We start from the raw sequence: 24,301 nt of genomic DNA, 5'->3' as shown, positions 1-24,301 counted from the left end.
GCAGCTCTGGGCTCCTGGGGACCAGGGCACCCCGCGTCTCCGCCGCGGCTGCCGCGCGTGCAGTGCGCGGATCAGGGAGCCGATCGGAGGCTCCCGGAGGGCCGGGGGAGGAGCCAAGCCCCAGCTCCGTGGCCGTGGCGGAGTTCGCCCCCCGCCCGGGATTCCGTCGGGCTTGGACGGCGCAGTGTGGAGGCCCCGGGGCCAGCTCCGAGCCCGGCGCCCACGAGCCCTCTCCCTGGCTCGGCGCCTCGGGGCTTCTAGGGGCACGGAGCGGGGAGGGGAGGAGGATGGCGCAAACTCCCGAGCGAAGGCAGGCGCGCGCCCTGGCCCGCGATCCCCCGGCCGGCCGCTTCGCAGCCCGGCCTCCCGAAGTCGCCCCCTGTCGGCGCGTCCGTCGCTCGCGCCTCGGCGGGCGCCACTTACCCCGGGCAGGGTCTTCTGCTCGTGCAGCGCGCTCTGGGCCTTCAGCGCTGACTCACGCTCGCAGTAGGTGAGGAAAGCGCAGCCTGGGGAGGGAAGCAAGCGCCGAGAAGGGTCAGTGGGGCGCCCCCGGGCCGCCGACGCGCCCTCTCGCCCGCCCTCCAGTCTGGGCCCCTCCCCGCTCTGGGTCCCTCTCCCCACCTCGCTCGCTCTCTCTCTCTCTCTCTTTCTCCTGTGCACTCTACTCGAGCTTTCTTGCCTCTCCGTTTTCCTGTCGGTTTTTTGTCCCTCGCGTTGCTTTTTTGTTTTGCTCACTCGCCGCTGAAGTCTCCCCACTCTGCATCTTTCCCCCTCCAACCATCACCACCACCACGCCCCCTCTCCCCGTGGGTCCCTTTTCGTGCCCTGATGCCTCAGGCGCTCGCTCAGCTCGGCCTTCTCCCTCCCTCCCTCCCTTCCTCCTCCAGGGTGCTGTTCTGTCTGTTTCAGCTCCAGCCCCAGTACCTCCCAGAAGGGGCAGCTTCCAGCCCTCACCCCCAGCACCTCTAGTGACGTTTGACCATGAACTCATTCTGGCCCCTTAGGAGTGCTGCGGCTGCTCCATCAGGGATGATGCGGGGGGACCCTCCTGGTCTGCCGAATAGTCTCCATCTGTAGGGAGGACCCCAGGCCTGGCTGTGATAATGAAGTGAGTGGGGCTGTCCGTGTGTCCCCTGTTGTCACATGTGCAGTGATATCTTCACACCCCTCCCAGTCAGAGGCTTCTCAGGCACGTGTAGCCCACCAATGCTCAACACTGGACCTGAGGCCCGCTTTTGCTGTGCTTCTAATTCTCTAGGTGACCCTGGTGAATTCTGTTTCCTGTGTGGCCTCAGTCTCCCCGTGTGTGGACTGAGAGGGTTGACCCAGTGGTCTCCAAGGTCATTCCAGTGGAGCTTTCCCCCTGAGTGACTCTGACGGTGCCTCGCCAGGGAATCTGAATTTTACAGAGCACCGACCTAACTCAAGGGGTGACTTTTTAATGCTGGCCCTTCAGGCATGGTGACAAAGCAAAGAGCATATTTGCTAATGGGAGAGTTTTTCTGGCAGTTCCCTCCAGCTGCCCAGTGTCAGGGGCCTCTTCCTCTGCCTGCACACGTGGCTGAATATGGCTCCGGAGGCCAACAAGACCCAGGTCATGGGGGAAGTCAAAAGTCAACTTGAGCCAACAGAAGGCTTGAGTCTCCAGGGGTGCTGTCACCTCAGATTTTCCAAAGCCACTCATGCTCCAGAGAAGGCTCCCCTCCAGGCTGGCTACCTCCCTTGTTTCACTGTCTTCTCTCCCTCCACTGCCTCCCCTGCCTTTGTTCTCATGCTCTTCTCTCCTCATTTTCCCATCTTCCAGTCCCATCCATCTTCCAAGAATCTGATCAAGTTCTACTGACTCCAAGCAGCCCTTCTTGACTTGTCTAGTCCATCTCAAGCCAACCTCACTTCTTGACCACCCACAGCTGGCCTTTTGGTCATTCTCATGGCCATTTGTTAACTACTTCCCAAGTGCCCACCGTGTGCCAGGCCCTGTGGCCCGGGCCCGCTTCCTATGAGGCCTGCGGGCTGGTGGTGCCTATGCCAACCCTTGTTACCGGGCTTGCTCTGGCTTCCTGGTGCCCTGGCACAGAGTGCTCCCAGCATCCTCCACAGTTCCTTTCTCCTCCATCACCCAGGAAGCACCCCTTCCTCCTCTTCCAGTGAAGCAATTGGTTCTGCCTCCCTTCCCAGAGAGGTTTCAGAGAGGAGATGGAAGGGAATGTACGTGCAAAGAGGACGTAAAGATAGGAGGGAGGAAGCAGGGAGAGAAACCAGGGAGGGAGAAACTCTCGGCAACCTGTGGGCTCCATACCTGCCCCACCTCCAACTCTTGCCCCAGGCTGAGAGCAGGTGTGAGTGCCAAGAAGCCTCTCCCCCACTCCCGGCTCATCCATCCCCATCCAGACCCAGATCACCCCGCCTTCTCCCTCCTCCCCACACCTCCCCCCTGGTCCTGGCAGACGGTTATTGATGGAGACACCAGGGGACTGAAATGAATAGTGGTCAGAGGCCCCCGTGACCTGACGTCCCTCGTGCTGCTGCCTGCCTCACTGGGGGCCTCTTTCCTCTGTCCCTTCCTTGGTCTTGTCCTCTGCCTGTGCCTGCCTGCAACTGGGAGGCGGCCACTGTCTCGCTGCATGCAGGCAAGCCAGCTAGGGACAAGGTCAGGGGCAGGTGCGGAGAGGGAGGAGAAGGAAGAACGGGAAGAGGAGGAAGGTGGAAGGAGGAGGAGGGTACAGGGAGGAGTAAGAGGAGGTGGGAGGAAGGAGAGGAAGAGGAGGAGGAAGATGAGATGGAGAAAATGACCACATTGTTATGGCCCAGGGTAACAAGGGAAGGATCCCAGGGAGGAGAAAGAAAGAAGGAATCTGTTGCTTTTTCCCAGCTTCCAGGAATTTTTGCCACATTTTTTTGAGAGCTCACAGCCTCTGCGAACCAGAACCTTTGAGGGACCCTCACCCCCTAGACTCCATGTGACTGTCCCTAATATCTCCACCCTTGACCTTACCTCCTTCAATTCTTCCTCTTGCTCACTCCATGGCCTCCTTCCTGTTTCTCAGCCCTGCCGGGCACACTCTGCCTTAAGACCTTTGCACTGATAGTTGTCTCTGCACGAAACCGTATTTACCAACCCTCCCCCCCTCCCCCCCATCTGCACGGCTCGCTCCTTCTCTCCCTTCTGACTTCTGCTTCAGTGTGACCTACAGATGCCCTTTCTGACTTTCTGACCTCTTTCACACAACATCCTTCCCCCAACACACACTTATTCTCTGACCCCTTGTCTCTGGCGCCCCTCCCTACTGGGCTATTAACATTACATGTTTGTTTCTTGGTTGGCAGTTTCCCCACCCTCCAAGGGGAGTTCAGGGACCTGCTTTTGTCCTATTCCTACTTGGTTCTCACGGCGGGGCAGGATCTCAATACATATTTGTCAAGAGCATTGAATCACCGCCTAGGCAACTTTTTCAGGGCCAGTAGGAGGGGGCATAGAAGTAGTGCCTGGGGGCCGTTGGGTGCTGACCAAGGCTCCAAGGACGCTGAGGCACGCTGGTGTTCCTTAGTGCAGGGGGGACTAGGTTGCCCCTGAGAGGTGACAGGTGGTCCCTGCTGGGAGGCCTGCTGTCTCCGAGGCTTTCTGAGCCCATGTTTCTAGCGTCAGACCTTCTGGTTACTGCCACTCCCCTGCTTTCTCCAGCAAGGCCCTCATCCTCTGGCAGGCTGATGCACGGTTCCAGATAGGAAGCTGTGCTCAGGGGAGACCCTTACCAGCCAGGGGCCACTCACCAATTGCTTTCTGAACCTCTGTGTCCTCATCTACAAATGGCGAGAGTAATCCCCCTCAAAGGCTTGTGGGGAGACCTACTAGCTAAAGAGCAACCTCTTCCGAGTTGTGTACTTGTAGAGCATGGGGTAAACCTAAACTCCCTTTGGGGGTCCTGCCTTCTGTCTCTCTGCACCTCTGCCGGGATTGACCAGCCTTACAGAGGCGCCAGATGGGGCAAACCCACCTGGCTCTTCTCAAGGGCTCTCCAGCCAGTTCAATGCCGTGTCTCCTATGGCTCTTTTTAAAGAAGCAGATACAGATAAACAGATATTAGCTGCTGACTCCTGAAGGGGGGCATCTGCTATGTTGCTGAGGGCAGAGCCTGGGAAAATGGCAGCTTGGCAGGGAGGGGGTGGCTTCAGGAGGACAGTTTGCCATCACAGGGTCCTCCAGAGCACGGTGGACACCCTGAGGCAGAGGCTGAGGTGGCGCTCAGCATGGCCAGGGGAGGAGAGAGTGCCCGGCCTCACCCACTGGGCACATGCCAGCCTTTCATGTGTAGGGAAAGGGGGTGGGACACACAGAGCCCCCCCCTCAGAAAAGCTAGATATGACTTCTTGTTGCTCATCACTGTTCCTCACAGGAGTTGAGGAGGGGGCTTCCAGCTTCAAGGGTGGTGCAGGGCTGAACAGCCACCAAAGCTGTCATGGTCAGTCTCTTGTGACCTGCTGAGGCATTCCCAGAGATACACCTGGTGAGGCCTATTGGGAATTCACAATCTTTTCAGGAAATGGGCTTCTCCCAGGCAGCAGCTGCCTACTGAGCCAACGGAGTGTGTGAGACAAGGTAGACCAGGCTCTGAACCTTGAGAAGGGAATACCTTTTCCAGGGACAAGGCTGTGGCCCAGCATTTCCTCCCTGGCCTGGCCTGGTCCTCTCACGTGTGCTCACGAGAGAGCGAGCACCCACTGTGGCAGTTCAGAATAGCAAACCAACTGAAACCCCCCTAGAGGTCTCTCAGCGCAGAGGTGGCTCTGTGGTTGAGTTGTGGAATACTCTACAGCAGGTAAAAGGATGACACAGTCTGAAATGTAGCAGCCTGGGAAGACACAGTCGCATGGCAAACGCAAGTTGTGAAATAGCATATGCCACATATGCACAAGGGGGACGTGTCCCATTAGCTCCACGTGCACCGAAATCTGTGTTTACGCCATGGTACAAAGTCTGGAAGGTGTCACTCCAAGCTGAAAACAGGGAGTCTGTGGGAAGGTGGGGCATGTCTCCCTTAACGTTAACTTTCTTTGGTTCAATCGGCACATCGGGACACCAGAATGTATCCATGTATCACTTGCACGATTAACTTTAAAGAAAACAATTTTTGCCGAAAGAGGATAGGACAAAAAGGGAGTAGGTGCAAATGGGTAAGCCAGACCCACAGCCCGTTTTGAGGGGACAGAGAGCATTAGGCATCAGCTTCCTGGAAAATTCTTCATGAGGGAAATTATCATTTGAGAGTCCAGCTATGTCCTGGTCTCAAAGCTTCCTTCAAGCTCGGGAATTGAAGCAGATTCCCTTCTCCCAGCAAACTGTGAATGGTGTTCCTCTTGGCCCTGTGGCCTTGAGTTCCAGAAGCTGAGGTTTGTGGGATGGAGTCCATGATGGACAAAGCACAGAGCTTCCCCATCTGTGCCTTCCAGTTCTCCCGTTCAAGTGACACGGATGCAGGGTCTGAGGTGGGGAGTGCGGAAGTGACTCAGGAATCTCTAGTGAGGTATGACGTTGTCACTCAGCTGCCGCTTTTCCTGTCCCACTGTCTTGGAGGGAGGAGTCCCCAGCACCAGCTCCTCCCCTGAGTCTCCTACCCTCCTGAACCATGGACCTGAGTGGAATAGAAGCGCAACCCGGCAGAGCAGGGACAGACTTTGGAAATAATTCGGGGTGGGAGTGGGGGCAGAGAGATGTCATAACTTTGAGAAAAGTCACACAGCAGTGCGGCCAGCAGCAGCTGATGGCCTGGGCTCCGTGCATGAGCCTACCTGTCCGGGTTCACGCCCACCTGCCTCTCTTCTGCTGTTCTCACTTCTACCATATGCATGAACACTGGCCTCCACTCACTCTTCTCTATGCTGCCATTTAACCTCTTCCCACTCACATTCTTATTTACTTGTCCCTCCTATTTATCAGTTTCTCGTCTTGTCTCTGAATAGACTGTCCTTTCTGTGAAGGCAGAGAGCTTCTAAGTGGAGAGCTGAGCTTCTAGCTGAGGTGTCTGAGGGCTGGGAGACCAAGAGGGCCCTGGAGGAGGGGGGATGGGAGAAGGAGAGGCACCTGGCACTGGAGAGAGCAGGAAGCCCAGGGCAGGACCGGAAGGGAGGAGAAGGGTGTGGTCGGGAAATGTTCGTAAGGAGCCAGGGAGCCATGGGAGGCAGGCAGAGCTGGTGATGGCAGGAGGGTGTTACCAGGCTGGGGTGCAGGTCGGGGTGGCAGATACCCATCTCCAGTAGAGCAGCCTGCGGATAATGGTGCAAGGGGGGCACCACTGATTCCTGAGAAGGTAGGCGGGTGCCCTCTTCCACATTGGGGAAAAACGCAGCCCGGCAGAATTAATTGCATGAGATGGCAGTAATTTACAAAGCCCCCGTGTGCGGGGATAAAAGGCCCTTGTCATGGTGAAGTGAAGGAAGTACAATTTCCTGCCCAACTCCAAGCAGAGCTGAAGCCTGGGGTGTAATCATCACGGAAGGGAAGGCTCCCCATGAGCTCCCTCCTCCCACCCAGCCGGGCCTTGGCTTCCCACTAATTGAATTACAGAATTAGCCAGAGGAAGGTGGCCTTAGAATAGGAAGATCTGGACTTTAATAAAACATCAGATCCTTCAGGGCCTGTGCTTGGATGGCCTGGAGGAAGTGAGAGGAAGCTAGGGTGTGGGGAGGGGTGGGCAAGGGAAGGGAGCAGGAAACCCACCAACTGGCCAGACCAGTGGGTCAAGGAGGAGCTCCCTGTTCAGTGTAGTCTTCTTGGGGGGTCCAGTAAAGCCCCCCCGTTTTGCCCCAGACCTCCATGCATAGATCTGCCTAGTTCCTGAAATCCCATCCTCAGGGCATCACCCCTCAGTGGTTCTTGCTGAGGCAGCAGCTGAGAATCACCCAGAGGAACAGATATGGGCCCCGCTGCAGAGAAATTAAGGCAGAATCTCTGGGGGTGGATAGAGAGAGAGAAGGAGAGAGGGAACATCTGCCAGCCTCTCAGAGAAGAGGGCCACGGGTGTTCTGAGGCCCAATCCATCCCCTCTTCCCCTCCCCATAATCCAGGTCCTGTCCCTCACGGTCTGGGTGACAAGAGTGGCCTCTCTGGAGATTTTTGGAGCAAATGTCCCCTTCCTCCCTTTGTACGTGAGGGAGACACAGATCCTCATGTACATGCTCCTCCTCTGGGAATGTTCTCCCACCTCTGTGCCTGCCCCGGGTCTGCACCTCCTTCAAGACCCACTTCTTTGGGTCCCTGTGCCTGTGAAACCCAGCGCACCTACCTGGGCCACCGTGGTCTCACCTTCCTCTGATGCCTATGCGGCTACCACATGGCCTGCCCCAAGGGCGGGCCTTGTCTGCTCATCTAATCCTTGAGCTCCTTGAGAATGGGCCGTTGAGGGTCAGCAGGGCCTGGTGACGGGCAGGGGAAAGAAGCCACGGGACTACACCACTGTCTCTGCCTCCCTTTGCCAGTGCCCAGACCCTGGGTGACCCTCCTGCCATATTGCCTGGAGCTGTCCTGGCTGTTCCACTCTCCCAGTCCTTTCTGCCTGGACCTCACTCCCTCTCCCTGCCTGGAGTGCTCCCTGCTGGTATTCTATCGGTTGCTGTGGTTCTCTCTTCTCTGCAAGGGAAAGACAATGATTGCCCAGCCACGTCCAACTCTGGTTTCCTCTTGCATCTCTGCATCCATGGGGTGAACCCAAGCCTGAGCATCCTTTCCCTCCTGCCTCTGCCGTGCCTCTCTTGTGGAGCCCACATGTCCTTCTAGGAGTGACTTGGCCTCCCTCTTCCAGAAAGCCTTCCCTGACCACACCAGCCTCAGCATCTCCTAAAGCCCTGAGCGATGGCCCCCTCCCTTGGCAGAGGACACCTCTTTGTCTACCTTGCATGTATGTGCTTGCCCACGTGGAAATACGCCACTCTGGGAGCTGCTAATTCCGGGGTCCTCTTCTCCTCCCGGTGACCCACGTCATTGGTTGCAGTGGTTGCTAAACTTCACTCTGTCCCTGCCGGGCTACCAGTGAAATGCTGGGGAGAGCTGGCCGGCTGCAGGGGAAGCAGGGGGTGTGGAGAGGGTCTGGGAAGTCTGCCCTTCGGCTCAAGCCCCTGATGGTGGAGGGAGCCATCCATCTTCCTCAGAGGAGGCCTGGCGGGTGGGGAAGACAGGGCTGCCTGCAGCTGGGGGAGATGGATGGCACCCTCAGCCAACACATTAGGGCTGGGGGCCTGCTCTTGTCTTCAAGGCCCTTCACTGCTCAAACTCCGCCTTGGGCCCTCATCCTGCTCTGGGGCTCAGCACTGCCCTCCTGCGTCAGCTCTCTTTAAACAGGAAACTCCAGAGGAGAGCATGGTGGTCTCTCAGTGCTCCTGCCCTTTGTGGCCATTTGTGGCCACAAGACACAGACGGGTCCAGAGCTGGGGGATCGGGATCTCCTCAGACCTAGACGAGAAACCCCCAGGGAATGGGCCCAGCCTTCTCTCTCTCTTCCTCTGGGCACAGGGCAGGGCCCAGCAAGTTCAGTCTCAGGGACCTAATGGGTTCTGGACCTCAGAGGATGAAAAGAGAGGCGGGCAGGCCTTGGCCAAGTGTCTCTCCTGTCCGTTGCCCTTGTTTACACCCTTAGCACTAGAGAATTACATGCCTGGTGTCGGCTGCGACATCTCTATGGCACTGTGAAAAAGGACAAAAAACCGGACATGACATATTGATGGCCTCTGCCCTCTCTCAGCAGAGAGCTCTTGGTGGTGGAGCCTGGCCCAGGGAAGGTGTCAGCCTCTCTGAGGCTCAGCCCAGAGGTAAAGGACAGCCTGGTCCCCTGACACACATGCTGGCTTTCGTTCCCACAGCTGAGGGGCTGCCCTGTCTCTGGGCCAGCTCCCAAAGCACTCCCGTTCCTTTCTTCGCGGACGGCGTCAGCTGCCATGGTGTTAGTGCTCCCCTGAGCTCATAATTCTTGTACCTCAGAGTGGGCCGAGGGTCTTATCAGCATCTGGCAGCTGCCAGAGGCTGACCTGAGGCCCTCTCACAGCTGTTTGGGGCTCACTTCCTGTTGTTCCCTCCTGCAACCCTGGGCGGTGTCTAGACCCTTGGGGCCCTCCCGGGAGACATTCTCCCTCCATACCCCTACCCACCCCATGACCTACACTTGGAGTAAAGGGCTCTGGGATGACCCCATTCTCTTCCTGCAAAGACCCAGGTATAGTTGGCTGAGCTCTCCAGGCCTCACTGGGCCACACGTACCTGACCTCTCTCCATCCCCGGTGCCCTCTCCAATGTCAAAGTCAGACCACAGGCTCCTCCACAGAGGCTCTATGTGAGACTCCACGTTGGATCTGAAGTGCGTGTCGGGCATCCGCTACTGTCACAAAGGCCAGGATAAATGCTAAAGCAGAGAAACTGAACTGTGTTCCTTTCTAATCAACCTAGTTGGGGAGTTTGGATCTTCCTGTTTTGAATGTTTTCAGAACAGGGAGCACCTGTAGAGAAGTCAGGCGTGACTGAGTGGGAATGGACAGCTAGCTTTCTCAGTGCCACAGTGGAGGGGCCCCCTTGGTATGACGCAGCCCATCCCTAAACTGTGGGAGATGGGCAGAAGGCAGGACCTCGTAGAGAGCAAGGCCATCCTAGCTGGTCTGGGAGAAGAACGGTATTCCTGTCCCAGGCCACTTCTGTCCTCTGTGCCCCCGTCTCTACTGCCTGCCTGCAACTGCCTCTCCCTCTTCTCCTGTCTCACTGCAAATACAGAGCTTTGCTGACCGACCTCAGCCACACTGCTGGCCTGACATGCTGAGCTCCTCAGCGTATGGGAATGACACCATGCAGGATCTGAGCCCCTCAGTGGCCCCCAGCATTAGCCAGGTCATGTGCGTGTCTCATGCCCACAGAGGAGGCTCAGTGGATCCTTGCTGAGTTGCATAGAATGCCCTTTGTTAGAGCTTTACGCAGTGGTTGGTCCCACTAAATTAAGGCGGGGGTCATTTTCCCCAGTAGAACCCCCCTCCCCATACAGAGGGAAATGTGGAGGAAGCCCTCCTTGGCATGCTCCTGAAGCTCCCGGCTGCCAGCCCTGGCATATGTCACAAAAGCAGCTCTCTAGCCCGTGACGTCCATGTGCGGGTGGGGCATCGGCCTCTCTTGACTCCTTTGTCCCATGAAAGGAGAGATCACACCCTCAAGGCAGGGGACTGATGAGTCCCCCTTTGTCCTTCTTCTCAGTCACACTGAACCACATGTCTCCACAGCATATCCATGTCACCTCTAGGCCTTTGTGCTGGCTCCTCTCCCCACCTGAGATGCCCTCCCTGCTTGGGTAGGGGAAGGGGGTCCTCTGCCAGCTCCTCACACCCTCTGCAGCCCTCCTCAGCTTCCCAGTGCTCCCTGGTTCTCCTTCTGATGAGCCCTTCTATGCCCAAGTGTCTAAAAGCAAAGGCTTGATTGAACAGAATTTTCTGTTCTTCTCATCTGCGATAACTGTGTCTCCCCACTAGACCACCGCTCACTGGGCTGGGCCTGTCCTGTGCATCCTCGAACAAGTCCGGGGATGGGGGCTTCATAAGTGGCTGAGATGCTGAGAATCGGAAGGGAGGGGCCAGCTCAGCTTTGATCGTGCTCTGTGCTCCCACACTCAGGACCTGCCCGGTGAGGTGAATTAATCTCATCTCTCTCTCCTGGCTCCTTCCTAACAGCCCCTAATTCACTTAAAGAACAACAACAACAACAACAACAAATAGAAGCACACCAACCAAGAAATTCCAACCTCAGCAACCAAGACAGCTATTTTGAAAAGACCAATAGCCAGGAGTCCCATATTACAGGATCAATGTTTGGAAAATGTGATTTTCTTTTTAAAGGCAGAAAAACAATCTCACACAGTCCTGGCAGGCCATGGTCCAGCTCTTGGTGGAGGGCTGTCTTTCCCTCATGATCTCGGCCACTTAAGCCACTCTTCTGGACAGGCTTTGGGCTTCACCCAACATCAATAGGATAGGTTCAATCACAGGCATTTAGCAATAGTTAACCTGAGGACTGCGGCAAAGAAGTAGTTAGCAAATGTGACTGGGATGCTGGCTTCTGTAAGCTAATCCCTCAAGCTCTCTGAGCCCTAGTGGAGGCCGTTCTTCACATTTTAAGAGGGAGAGATGCTCTAGCTTTTGCTTTAGAGTCAGCTGGGCCCAATCCTAGAAAGGGATGGAGCACTCACCCTTCATTCACTATTGTCCTTGGGAGTGCCCCAGGTGGGTGAGAGGCAATTGGCCAATGGGGAGGGTGACCCGTGGCAGGTGGACAAAGCCTGGCATTCAGCTTGATTTCTCCTCTTCCCAGAGTCTTACCACATCCCACAGAGCCCACCAAGAAGACTGAACTACCTAAGTCACTGATGGGTGCGCAAGGCTAGCACTGTGTTACTGGGTTCGGCAGTACTGTCATCCGTGGGTGGAGTGAAAGATGATTCATTCATTTATTCATTCATTCACTCATTCCACAACTATTTATTGATAGCCCATCATTTGCCGGATGATAAAGACATGAAGGAGACCCTCAGTAAACAAACTTCAGGGCTACATGACATATATGCAGGGAGCACATCTACCAAGTTGAGGTTTGTGGAGGGCTCATTGGTGGCACAAATGATAACAGCAAATACTGATGTTTGGTTATCTGTTGTTGGTCGTTGGTCTAAGTGCTTCATACAATAACTATGTAATAGTACTACAATCTTCCCCATTTTACAGGCAAGAAATGAAGGCACTCGAAAACAAAAGACTTGCTTGGGGACTGTGGCCCGTCCCAGAAGAGCTGGGCTGCCTGGTGGGGCAGGCCTCCTGGAGAGTCCGTGACCTTAATCCTGGGCTCTGCCACCTCCTGGAGGGGGATGGTCAGCTCTGCCCAGGGGTGGAGGGGAAATCAGTGCAGCACTCCCCTCCCCCACTTCCTTCCTGCCTTTCTTTTTCTGTCTCCTGGTTGGAATCCCATATCCTCTCTTGTCCATCTATTTAATTCCCATTCCTGACCCCTCCAGGATACACCATTTTTTCCCATCCCTAAACAAGGTAACATCTGACCCTGTGGTTTCTGTCACCAGCCAGCTGGTGCCTCTGGGAAAGCCATTTAACTCCCGTGGCCTGGTTGTTTCCATCAGCAGGACATCTGGACCCCTGGGAAAGGGCTGCAGCCTCTGAGGGAGGTGGGTCTGTCCCTGACAGCCTCTGCCTTGTTCTGGAAGCCCCAGGCAGATTAGGTAGTTTATGTAGCCCCCAACCCCAACCCCGGGCTTCAGGTTCCTTACACGGGAAATGGAGACAGTGACACCAACCTGCTGGGGTCATGGGCATCCCGCAGAGTACCTGGCATTTAGCAAGTCACTGTTGGGGAGCAGCAGTGGTGATGTGATGTTAAAGATGCCCTACAGTGTGAAAAATAGCATTGGCATTTATGCTGTCTGGTGTTGTCTGCTTCCCTTGTGTGGGACCTGCGCATTTTACTTGCTTATAACCTCCCCACCCTGACACAAACTCACCCGGACAGGGACCTTGTCTGTGCTTCCTGCTCTCCAACAGGCCAGCACCCTGGGGGCTCAGAGCGCCTTCGGTTTGCACTGAGAGTCTAAGATGAGAGTGTGTTTTGTTTACCTTGTGTATCTAATATGGTAATGACAGGAGGCAGTAATGAGCTGGCGGGGACCTGAGTGACAAAGAGCTGGCTTCATGCTTCCCCAAAGAGGCACGTTAGTGTCAATTGTTTCTTTTGTGAGAGGAATTGTGAAAGCTTGGGAATGTGGGCCGCAAGGGCTGGGCAGAGGAAGGGGGGTCCTCAGGCCAGAAGAGTGCAGGTTTCTGGTGTGGCTGAGATGGGACAGCCTGGGACGGGCAGACCCTGGAGGGTGCACATGGAATCCGACGCCCTCGTGGGGAGGAATGGATGTGGATGGAGCACAGCTGTGTCCCCCGTGAAGAGGCCCCCGTGAAAGCTTGAATGCGGCAGGGCTGGCCCCATCTGCTGTGGACCCTTCTTGCCCTGCTGCTAGCACAGGGCGTGGCGGGGTCACAGGAAGCACCGGGTGAAGGATGGACACTGGTTTGGCATTAGAATGTCTATTGAAAGCAATCTCTGGACAGTTAAACGGCCTCCAGCAAGTCACCAGATCTCTCTGGACCTCGGTTTTCCTTTTCTGTGAAGTGGGTTTGATATCCCTCCCCATGAGTCTGTGTTCCCAGGATCTAGCACAGTCCTGGCACAAAGCGGGTGCCGGCATTCACTCATCAGTGAACGGATGAGTGGAGAAGGGGGGAGGGAGAAAGAGGAAGTGTACTCTGTTCTTTTACAGAGGAGGAAAAAAAATGTGTCTCTAGGTCAAGGTGAAGTGATCATCCCAAGAGCACACAGCTGGTCAGTGAAAGACATGGACCCTACTCCCTGCCTGGCCTCCCAGGCTGAGTGTGGAGAGCAAGTCTCTGAGAGGGCTGGACACCCAGAGCAGCCTGAGGGGGAGGGCGCAGGCAGACGCTGGGTGGATGAAATGTGTAGGAAGCAGGAAAATCAGCAGACAGAGGTGCGTCTTTAAGGATCTGCACCAAATGGAGGGAACAGGAAGAGATTACTGTGAGCAGATGGAGGCCAAGTCCACCCAGGATCCCTGCCCTTGCCTGGGCAGACGGTGGGCAGTGGCCAGGGCTACAGGGAGAGGGAGGCACAGGTCTGAAATGCTCATGAGTCCCAAAGGTGTGTTTGGTTCTACTGTCTGTTCTCAACATTCTCAAGAGGGTCTGACGAGGGGAAGGAGTGAGGGGCCGAGGAGACTTCATGAGCTGTGCCGGATCCGGCCAGCCTGAAGCCTGACATTATCACTTCCATGACGGGTCTGACTCCCACAGCTGTCCATGGCTTGGTCTTTGTAACTCCAGGTCTTATCCTTTCTCTCAGCTTCCTAGAAATTTCCTTTAGACCTCTGCTTTGTCCTGTCTGAGCTGACTGGACCCCATGGCCAAGAAGGCCAGCGAGGGGAGCTGAGGCCTAGAAGGGGAAAGCTGGACAGTGGGGGTAACAAAAGATGCGGCTGCAGGCGCTCCTCCCTGGCATCTCTGCTCCCAGACCACTGTGGCCCTCCTCTGAGGCCGAGTACAGATGCCCCTCCCAGGCTTTACACACCCTGTGAATTGCAGGGCCCAAAAAGTGGGCTGTGGCCAAGAGGCTAGGCTAGTCGAGCCCAAAAGGTCCAGGACTAGAGTGAACAGGAGGTAGGAATGGTAGAAATGCAGACATTGGGAGACTCTGGGTGCAAAGGGCCCTACTGCACAGATGTGTGAAAAGATCCTGGGCTGAAAGTTGCCACTTTTTTAAAAAAATATATTTTTAATTTATTTCTAGGAGAGAGAGAGAGAGAGAGAGAGAGAGACAGCATGAGCAGGGGAGGGTCAGAGAGAGAGAGAGATACAGACTCTGAAACAGGCTCCAGGCTCTGAGCTGGCAGTCAGCACAGAGCCCGACGCGGGGCCTGAACCCACGAACCGCGAGATCATGACCTAAGCGAAAGTTGGACGCTTAACCGACTAAGCCACCCAGGCGCCCTGAAAGTTGCCACTTGGATGAGAGGCCAGGACAGGGCCCTCCTGGAAAGCCCCTGGCCTCCTGGGGACCTCAGCTTCCTTGTCTGGAAAATCCTGACCTGAGCATCCGATTGGCTCTGGCAAAATTCTGGAGGATGAAGATGGGAAGGAAGAATCAGAGTTCTGGATTTTAATCCCGATTCTGCTTGTTTCCGAAGACCTAGGTGGGACAAGTGGGAGCCCCTGCCCACCGCCTCCACTGACCCTGGACCCTGCCCCCACAGCCCAGGGGCGTCCTGTGAGGCTTCCTGCCCTTAATGCTTTCTCAGCAGCACCCGGTCTTTGCCCAGTTCTGTCCTGGAGAGGAAGGGAAGGAGAGGAGAGGAAGATGGGCATCCAGACCTCAGCGGCAGCCAGCACGGGGAAGGGCTGGGGAGAGACGGACATGAAGGAAGCCTCGGAAAGTGGTATGTAGCCCAGCGACTATGCTTCCCACAGCAGAGGCCACGGGAAGCCAGGGGCAGAATGGGTGCTAAATGGGCCCCTTTGGGAGGCAGGGAGTGTCCTCCGGAGCCTTGACAGAAGTGGAGAGGAAGAAGCAGGGGTTATTCCCGGTGGTCGGTGGTCGGAGTGAGTGTGCTATGTGTGGGAACCCAGGAAGGGCAGCAAGCAATTGAGATCAATCAGATGGTGTGTTCCTTAGAAACCCTCTCCAGCATCTCTTAGCAAGGGGCTGGCCCATTCTCTCCTCCTCTCCCTCCCTGCACCTCTGTCCTTTCCCATCTCCTACAGAGTGTGCTGGGCTGGCTGGGGTTGGAAAGGGAGGTGCAGGGCTCCGTGGGCAGCAGGAGCCATCAGTGAGGACATCGCCCCTGGTTTCAGAGACCCAGGCTGCCTCTGCCTCCCATGACCAATCCCCACCACCCCACCCGCCGTGAACCTGAACCTTGCGCCACCTCGCTGCCTGTTTTCGTCTGCAGGTCTATATATAGCGATCTCGATGCACACTCTGGAATTGGATTTGATGTAGCCCTCTGGACTCGAGCTAACTTTTGGGGAGTAGTTTTCTTGGGAGCCTGCCAGTCCAATTCCTCCCCCATGAACACTAATTACTGCACAGACCTTCTCCATGAAATCAGCGCTGAAGCCATTCCCATCCAGGCGGCTCTCCAAGACGAAATTTTTCTACTGGGAACCGACAGCCGCAAATAAACCTACCATCTANCTCGCTTCTTTTCTTCCTTCTGTTCTTTATTTTACAGAAAGGGTGTAATCAGCTCTCCCTGGAAAGGTGGTACAGGGTGTCTCGTAAGACAGTGCGGTGGCCTGGGAGCAGGTGCCAGTCCACCTACAAGGGCAGTGCTTGCTCTTGGCTGCTTGAGTGTGGCCAGAGCCCCCACCGCACCCCTGGATGCCGCTGGGCACCTGTGGCAGACTGCTGGCCTCTCCGAATTTTATTCCCTGCTTCCCCACCTTTGCTTCCCCAACCACCTTGCAGGCCCATGCCTGGGTACTCTGTCACGTCTTCCTGAGGATGGCCCCCTTCCACCTCTCTGCCTGGCCAGCTCCCACTCATCTGCCAGGGACTAGACAACAGCCTAGCTCTGCACCTCCAATCTCTCCATTCTGAACTCTGAAGGCCTGTGCCGGCGCCCAGCGATGGGGCCTGCTCTGCCCACTTCCCCTCTCAGAGCCTACGGACCAGCTGCTGGGGAAGGGCTGGGCACTAGACTGAACGGGAGCCTCATAGCACCGTGTCCTGTCTGGCATGTTGCTGCATGTCTGTGAGGTAGACGCCCTCTCCCCCATCTCCCCCAGGACAAGCTTGAAGCTCAGAGGGGTCAGGCAGGATGCCCATGGCCACTCACTACCTCAGAAGAAGCAAGGCTGTGATTTAAATATGTGGATCCATGTCCAAAGGCGGGATGCTGTGCTCTCTCCCGTCTGACTCCCGGATAGTTCTGGGGGCAGTGCCTGCCTCTGCCCACCCTGTGCCTCAAAGGTCAGCCCAGAGCTGAACACTCAGCCTCTGTTCCAGGAGCGCTTATATCAAAGGACAGAAGAATTTTCCCCTGAGGTTTCTCAAGGCCCAGGGCAGGCCCAATGAGCTCTTATGACCACTGGCCATTTGCCCGGCACAAGCACTCCAGCCAACAAAGCCGGAGAGGCCCTCAGAGCTTGCCAGGGTCATGACACTGTGTACCAGCCTTACCCAGCTGGTGGGAGAGCTGTGCCCTCCCTCGGCAGAGCCCCCCAGCTCCCCCCACATTGTGCCTGGCTGTGTGCCCTGGGACCCTCCAGCCAGGACCCCTGCCAACAAGTTGCCTCTCCTGGATCCCATCGTTTGTCTAGTGCCACTTCTGCCACCAAGCCTTGGTGAGTCCCTCCACCTCTCTGGGCCTCAGTTTCCCCATCCATCAGATGATGGTCGTGATGATTCCTGCCCCAGCTCCCCTACCTGGGGGCATGGCATGGGCTTCAAAGGAGTGGGCAGCAGGAAAGCCTGAGTGCTACTCACATGTCAGTTGTCTGTCTCCAGGCCCCTGTCTCATGCCCATTCGGGACTCTCCCATCCTTGTCCTGGCTCAGCCAGGGTGGATGAGTGAGGCCAGAGCTCAGCTTTCCTCTCCAGTGAGAAGCAACCAGCCTCACAGAGAACCCCACTGGGTCCCGGAGAGTGGCTTCCTGAGGCAAAGAGACGAGAGGATCCTTGGAAGAGCTTTTTCTTAATAGACAAATCAAGAAAATGCGTTATGCCCAGGGACAAGCCCTCTTCCTTTTAGGGCTCTGTGCAGCCTCTCCCATTTGAAGGCAACGCAGGGCAGGGCTGAAGAACAGGGCTTGCACACTGCTTGCCTCTATCGCCTTTTAGCTGTGGGATTTAGATCCGATTTCATAGCCCTTTTCTCCCTCAGTTTCCTCATCTGTAAAATGGGAGATGAGTAGCCCTCACCCCACCGGGTTGCTGAGGGTTTTGAATGAGAATATGTATGCCAAGTGTTAGAAAAGACCCGGTGTGTACTAAGTGCAGCCTCGGTCAGTGTTGGCTGTGAGCAAATAGGTGTACACCAGCCACCACCAGCATGATGAAGCACTTTCTGTGTGCCAGGGACGTCACTGAGCACCTTTCCACATTGTCTCACTTAGTTCAATGGCTCTGTTTTCATTTTTGGTGCATTTATGAAACATGGAGAGCACCAAGAGGAGAGACCAGAGTGTTGCCTGGGACCAGCGATGTCATTCAGTGTCTGTAGAGTAAGTCTCGGCTCCAGAACCTGGCTCTGGTGGGAGGAGGAGCCTGAGCCAAGCGGGGAGTGGGGAGTGGTCACCGCAGGCATGGGGCCCACAGGGGCATGCATCCTCCCGGCAGCTGAGCCTGATGGGGTGAGGGAGGGCCCTGGGGGCCCCTGGTCAGGGAGAGGAACGAGCAGCTGTTTTAGCAGGGTGCAGACCCATCTCCAGCTTAAAGTGTGTGCATNCCTCCCCCCCCCCCCCCCGCTGCAGCCCTTGAGGCTGGCCAGGCGGGCCAACCCACAGCATCAGGAACGCAGTCTACATTCTGCACACCCTTCCTTCTAGCAGCCCTTGCATTTTCTAGTTTTGCTTTCCCACTTAGGCTTCTGGTTCATTCTCTTTAGAAAAAGTCTAGCCTCCTTTCAGCAGAGCTAAACTTAAAAGGATACACCATCCTGGGGCCCACCCTGTGGGGAATATGGCAGTAGGTACGCCTGTTCTGGCTGGAGCTCGGGCACAGTGGGCTTGTGGGGATGATGTAGGGGCTAGGGCAGCAGCCAAGCCCTTCCTGACTAAGGTAAGCACCCTCCTCCCAGGGAAGCACCCCCAAGGAGCATCCTTCCTTGGGAACAAAGAGGACCCTAGCAGCAAGCAGGGAGCAGGGCAGTTAGAGATGCAGGCTTTGGCATCAGGCAGACCTAGGTTCCTGTCTCAGCTCTACTACTTCATGGCTGTGTGATCTCAGGTGAGTTCCTTAACCTTTCTGGGCCCCACTTTCCAAACCGTACTGCAGAATTGCTGCAGGCCTGTTGTGCACATGTGGATCTCCCAGCGCAGCTGCCAGGCCTCATACATGTTCCTCCTGTGATGTCCTTAAGCAAAAGTGTCCTGTGGATTATGCGCCTCCCCCCTCCCTCCCCCAGCTGTCCTGGAACCTGTCCTTTCCATGGGGGAGGGGTGGTGGCCCTGGCCCCATCAGCAGTTATTCCCTGGCAGGTTGTGCCTTTCAAAGCCTCAGNCACTCTCTGTTCCTTCTCTCAGGCGGTGGATGAGCAGAAAAACAAATCAAAGTTGCCTGCATGTCCTGGAGCCCGCGATGCTCCCACGAAACGATCCCTTGCTTCCCATTACCCACCCCAATAACTCTTGTATATGGAGTGTGAAATAATTAGCAGCGGCAAAAATAATTTAGGAAACAAGAAGAAACTAATTGTATAAGCTTGTTTGGGGGAAAACACAGCCAACCAAAAAACCCACTATGTAGGGAGATGTGGACAGACAGACCAGCTCCCCAGAGGTCATGCCCTCACTTGGATCACCTAGAAGGGTCCCTGGAAAGGCCCTCACGCAGGACTGGCTTCCTCCACCCCAGCCTCCAGAAGGGGCCCACTGGTGCCCTAGCCATAGCTCCCCACATGGGCACAGGGGTGACTTCCCCAAACCCATCTACCCCTCGTCTCAGGGCGTCCCCAAGAGGCAGGTGGGCATGGAGGAAAGTGGGAAGGGAGATCCAGATACCCGGAACAGTCTATGCTCCAACATGGGCCTGGTGACCTCCCTGAACTTGAGCTGTGTCTGGGTAACGGGCCCTGTACCTTGCAGGCCTGGAAGGTTCTTCTTCCCTCACCCACTGCTGCTGCTTGCCTTTGCCACTCAGGCTCCCTAGCCCCAACAGACACCCACCACCCGTTGTTAATGATGGGGAAGTAGGGGAAAACATCCGGCCTCCTGTTTTACGGCCCTTCTAACTTTTAAGTCTGATTCCTCCTCGGGCACTTTTCCAGCTCCTAGCCTCCCTCCTGTCCTCCACCCCACTGCTCCTCCCTTCCTGGAGGTAGAAGGCCCATGCCCCTGCTTCCATGTGACAGGTGCAAACGAGTGAGGAAAGCTCACATTCCTGAATGGACAGTTTCAAGATAAGAGAACGAGGGACCACACAGATGCGATAATCCGCCAAAAGTCACGTTCACCAGGAAGGGCTTACTCAGGGTTTGATCTGGGGCTGGGCTTACTCAGGGTTTGATCCGGGGCTTCTGTTTCTCACCTTCCTTACCTGCTGGACAAGTGACCTGGCAGCTCAAGACACCTAGGTGGATCCTAGTCCGGCAGGGCCTCAGCCTCCGCTGCTCCCTGGGACCCTGCCCGAGGCCCCTGAGGCCCTTTACTCTCATCTGATTGAGAGCTGGGTCTGGGTGGGGAAGGCCTTCTCTTCCCTGCCCCCCCCCCCCTTAGGCGAGAGCCATTTATTTATATTTGCATAGAACTGTGCTATAAGGTTATTCTTAAGGACAGAAATCTCACCTCTCTCCTTGTGAGCCATCTCACCTCTCTCCTTGTGAGCTCCTGGCTGCTGACCTTCCCCCCCAATCTTCCCTTGTCTGAGCCATTATGATAACCTCCTAATTTGTCCCTTGGCCTTCAGTGTCTCAATCTCAGGCCAGCTTCTGATCTGTCACCCCCTTTCTTTAAAACCTTCTGTGACTTCCTATTTCCTCCCAAATCAGCACACCCTTCTCCATCTTGCTTCCATGGTGATGTTGGTCTCTGTCATCCCCTTAGTCAGGTCTCCACATTCGAGGAATTTAAATGTTGGTTACTTGGTGAGAAGTCAACTCATTGAGAGCAGACCCAGGATCATACCTGGTTGTCAGTTTCTGCCCCTCACTGTTTTCACCTGGAATCACAGTGACACCTATATGGCCCTTAAGCCACGGTGACCTGGTGTCCATCTCCCTGACACACCACTCCCTGGTGAACATTTAGACCTGGAGGGCACATGGCGTCTCACATTCAACCTGAGCAGAAGGGCACCCATTATTGTGTCCACACCTGCCCATGGTCCTGGATTCCCTCACACGGGTGATTGGCACTTCTAAGCCAGGAATTTGGGAGTTCTATATTCTTCTCCTTCAATCTCACCTATTCCACAAACATCTCCATAGTGGGTGTCGCCTCTTCCCCTGCCCCTGCCCCGTACAACCCCATCATCACTTGCTGTGTTTCCCTCTTGCTGTTTGCAAGTGTGGCCAACTCCTTCCCAGAGTGCCTGGGCAGGCCTCATCCGGGCTTCTCCCTCTCTCACTTCTCATCCCTGATTTGGTTGAAATCTGGTGCCAAGTTGCCCTGGCAGATGAGACAGGGCGGGTTTGGTCGGGGCACCTCATACGCCTAAGACATCAGAGGCGGTGGAACTGACAGGGATTCTGGATGCAAGCGCTGGGGAGGGAGCGGTGTGCGTGCAACATCAGTCTGGAATCAGCCCACAGCCTGAGCCAGGGGAGAGCGTTTGGAGGCGGGAGGGCAACTCCCTACAGGCGGGTCCCTCTGGGCCCTTTTGCTGTGCTAATTGCCTGATGGAATTACAGGGCAGGTGTCCAGGTCTGGGGCTGTGGTCTCATCACGCACTCAGCAGCTGAGGTCTTCTGCGGGGTGGGGGTCAGGTGGAGAGCTAGGAAGGTGAGTGTGGACTGGTGCCCCCCCCCTCCTGCAGGCCTGATGGATGGCACTAAGTACGCATCGGTGAGGCATGTCTGTACTCTAGACTGACAAATGCCACAGGTGCAGCCGCAGGGGACACAAGCCAGCTGCTCCCGTCACATCTGCATGTATGCAATTCAAGGTCATGCTGTGAGCAAAGGTGGTCTGGTGGCCTGGGGGCTCGAAGCCCCTCACTGCCCTTGGTGGGTCCTCTTAGCTAACCATGTCCTCTTGGTTGGGAAAGCAGAAGTAGGAGGTGGGGAGGGTCCTTCCCCTCAGGGACAAGCCATGTCACTCTGTATTAGCCAGCACGAACCCTGAGACTCGTCCCTATCCTTGGTGAGAGAGCAGCCATCTCTGCAGCCTGCAGCTCACCTGCTCCTCGAATCACCTCTCCTGCTGCCTCAACCCGTTCTTCTCCGTCCTGAGATTTCTGCTTGTGTTGTTCCCGCCCCGATGTGGTCTTCCCGCCCCAAAGTCCCATCTTGACATTTCTGAGGTCACACCGGTCTCCCTCCCACTGGCAAGGCTTACGGTTCAGCCACTGAGGTGGACTTCAGTTTGCTTTTCCCCAACTCGCTTATACAAAAATGAATTTAATGGAAGAATGCCATCAATTTTATGTCCTCCCCTCCAATTAAAAAAATATTAGCACCTGCAACTGCCTGTCTATAGTAGAATCTAGAGGATATTGATTTCACATGGAATTAGATACTTAGACNAATGTGTGACGTGGTGGAAAGTTCCAGGAAATGGCATCTGAGTTTCTGACACTTCTCTGATGGATGGCCCGAGACCTAATCTATCTGAACCTCAACTTTGTCATCTATAAAATGGGGCTAGAATTTATCAGACAGGGTAACTCCTAGAATTAGGGAGAGCATGATACATCGTATACACCCAATAAATGGTGAATTAAGATGAATCAAGTTGGAGACTTTGCAACAGACAAGTCAGCTCGCAACTTCACAAAAGGGTAAGAAGACATCAGTCAAACGATCCAGCGATTACACACAGCTATGTAACCCAAAGAAGGGAAGACAGGCATTCAAACAGATACTTGTACAAACAGACTCACAGCAACACTACTCACAATAGCCGCAGAGTAGAAACAATCCAAATTTATATTTTGGCAAATACGCAAAATGTGATCTGGCCATACCATGGAATATTACTCAGCTATAAAAAGGAAGGAAATTTTGCTCCACGCCGCAACATGTGTGAATCTTGAAAACATGCTTAGTGCAAGAAGCCAGACACAAAAGGTCACATATTGTATGATTCCATACATATGAAACATCCAGAACATGTAATCCATAATCCTTTGAAACAGAAGGGACACTAGTGGTGGCCAGGGAGTAGGAGGAGGTAGGGATGGATTAATTAACATGTGCTATTTAATGCACATGGGGTTTCCTTTCGGGGTGATACAGATGTCTCAGAACTTGATTGAGGCTGTTGTTCTACAGCACAGGGATGGTACTAAATGCCACTGAATTGCACATTTTAAAATAGATAATGGTTAATTTGAACAAGAAGAGGAAAAGGAAGAAAGCATTGGGGGAAATTAACACACTAAAGCATACAGCACTGCCCTCTGTCCCCTACCCAGGAGCAGAATATTCTAGCCTGGACTTTCAGGCTGCACCAGGCACGTCCTTGCCCCAACCCAACAGAACATTACTTAGGCCTAGCTGGCCAGGCTACCGCAGGGACGCCGGCCTGCCTCCCCACAGCTGGCACGGGTCTGCCGTATAGGGACAGCATTGTGCACTCAGTTGCCTCTGCTCTGGGGTTCTCATGCTCCTCCAGGCCTCCTTGGTGACCCCAGCAGACCTCCCACCACCACAGAGCAGGCTCTGGACACGAGGCCCGGACCCCCTTATGCCCCACCTGCTCTCCTCCACCTCAGCCTGCGACACTCCTGGTCTCACACTCCCATCTGACACGTCTCGTACCCCGCACGCTGCCTCTGACTGCCCAGGTGTGGGGCTCCCCCAGACTGTGAACACACGGAGGGCAGGCGCACAGGTCTGCTCGTCCCTGCAGGCGCAGAACACTCAGACCCATCGCCGGCTGGTAAAAAAGGAGAGTGGGGCGTGAGATGAGTTGCTGGATTCTTGTTTCCCTGTGGCTCTCTGCCTTTTTTCTTTCTTTCTTTTTTTAACCTGGAGGGAATACAACTTCGGCATCTCCACCCACTTTATAAATACTTTGACAAATGGTCTCTCTCCCTCCATGCTTACCCCAAGCAGGGGCATCTGTCATTTTGGAAGGCAACCGNGCTCAGCGGCTGGGGGCAGGGGCTGGGGGGAGGGGCAGGAGGGGGACAGCCAGGCCAACTGCAGTTCATCAGGCCCAGAATTCAAACACAGGAAGAAAGAAAGAGGGAAAGGCAGAAAAACCTCCACAACTCTCAGAGTAATTGCTGTCTCCTTGGCAACGAAGCAGCAGTCTGGGACCTGTGTTCCTCCCTCCTCGCCTGGGCTGGGAAGACGAGGGACAGCCCGGAGGGAAGGTGTTTTCCACCCTTTGGTGGCATTCTGAAGAAGGATCTGTTTTCAAGTCACTCCTCAGGCCCTTTACTGTTTCCCCAGGTCTCGCAGCTACAGTACATACTTTGCGGACGAGAGTCCCAGGCACCAGGAAGAGTCAGGCATCTAGGTGGGAAGCATGCACCGAAGCATGGTCAGGAGGACCATGGGCCAAGATGGCTTCCTGCTGAGCCACAGCACCCCGTGAAAGCCCTACCGAGGGAGCTTCCTTTAAGGAGGTTAAATTCTTCCTCTTCCTCCTCCCCCAACCCTCCTTTTCTCTGCCCTGGTCTTCTTAGGAAACTGCCTTCTCCCTGCGGAAGGACTTGTTGGCCTTTGGGGACCATGGGTGTGTACTGGCAGGAGCAGGAAGCTAAAGGCATAAGGAAGGGGTCGCAGAGGCTGGGAGAGGTGGCGTGGGATCTGCCCCAGAGGTTCGGTAAGAGAGGAGAAAACTTCCGCCTGCCCCACCACCCACCGCCCACCTGAACTGACTGTGGTCCCACTGT

At 55.4% G+C, this 24,301-nt stretch overlaps 1 protein-coding gene across 1 annotated transcript in view; it reads right to left on the bottom strand.

The window, feature by feature from the left end:
* CELF4 (CUGBP Elav-like family member 4) overlaps window positions 1-24,301 on the bottom strand; it is a 285,465-nt gene that overhangs the window by 209,628 nt on the left and 51,536 nt on the right. The window contains exon 2 of the mRNA XM_077753849.1: window positions 424-506. Within this exon, the coding sequence (XP_077609975.1) occupies window positions 424-506 (83 nt within the window). The remainder of the gene's footprint in view (window positions 1-423; window positions 507-24,301) is intronic.

Source organism: Crocuta crocuta, unplaced genomic scaffold, assembly GCF_008692635.1.
Source record: "Crocuta crocuta isolate KB4526 unplaced genomic scaffold, BGI_CrCroc_1.0 scaffold231, whole genome shotgun sequence".
NCBI classification, from domain to species: domain Eukaryota; kingdom Metazoa; phylum Chordata; class Mammalia; order Carnivora; family Hyaenidae; genus Crocuta; species Crocuta crocuta.
Note: the sequence above shows the minus strand (reverse complement) of the source record. Positions and strands in the feature narration are given on the sequence as shown.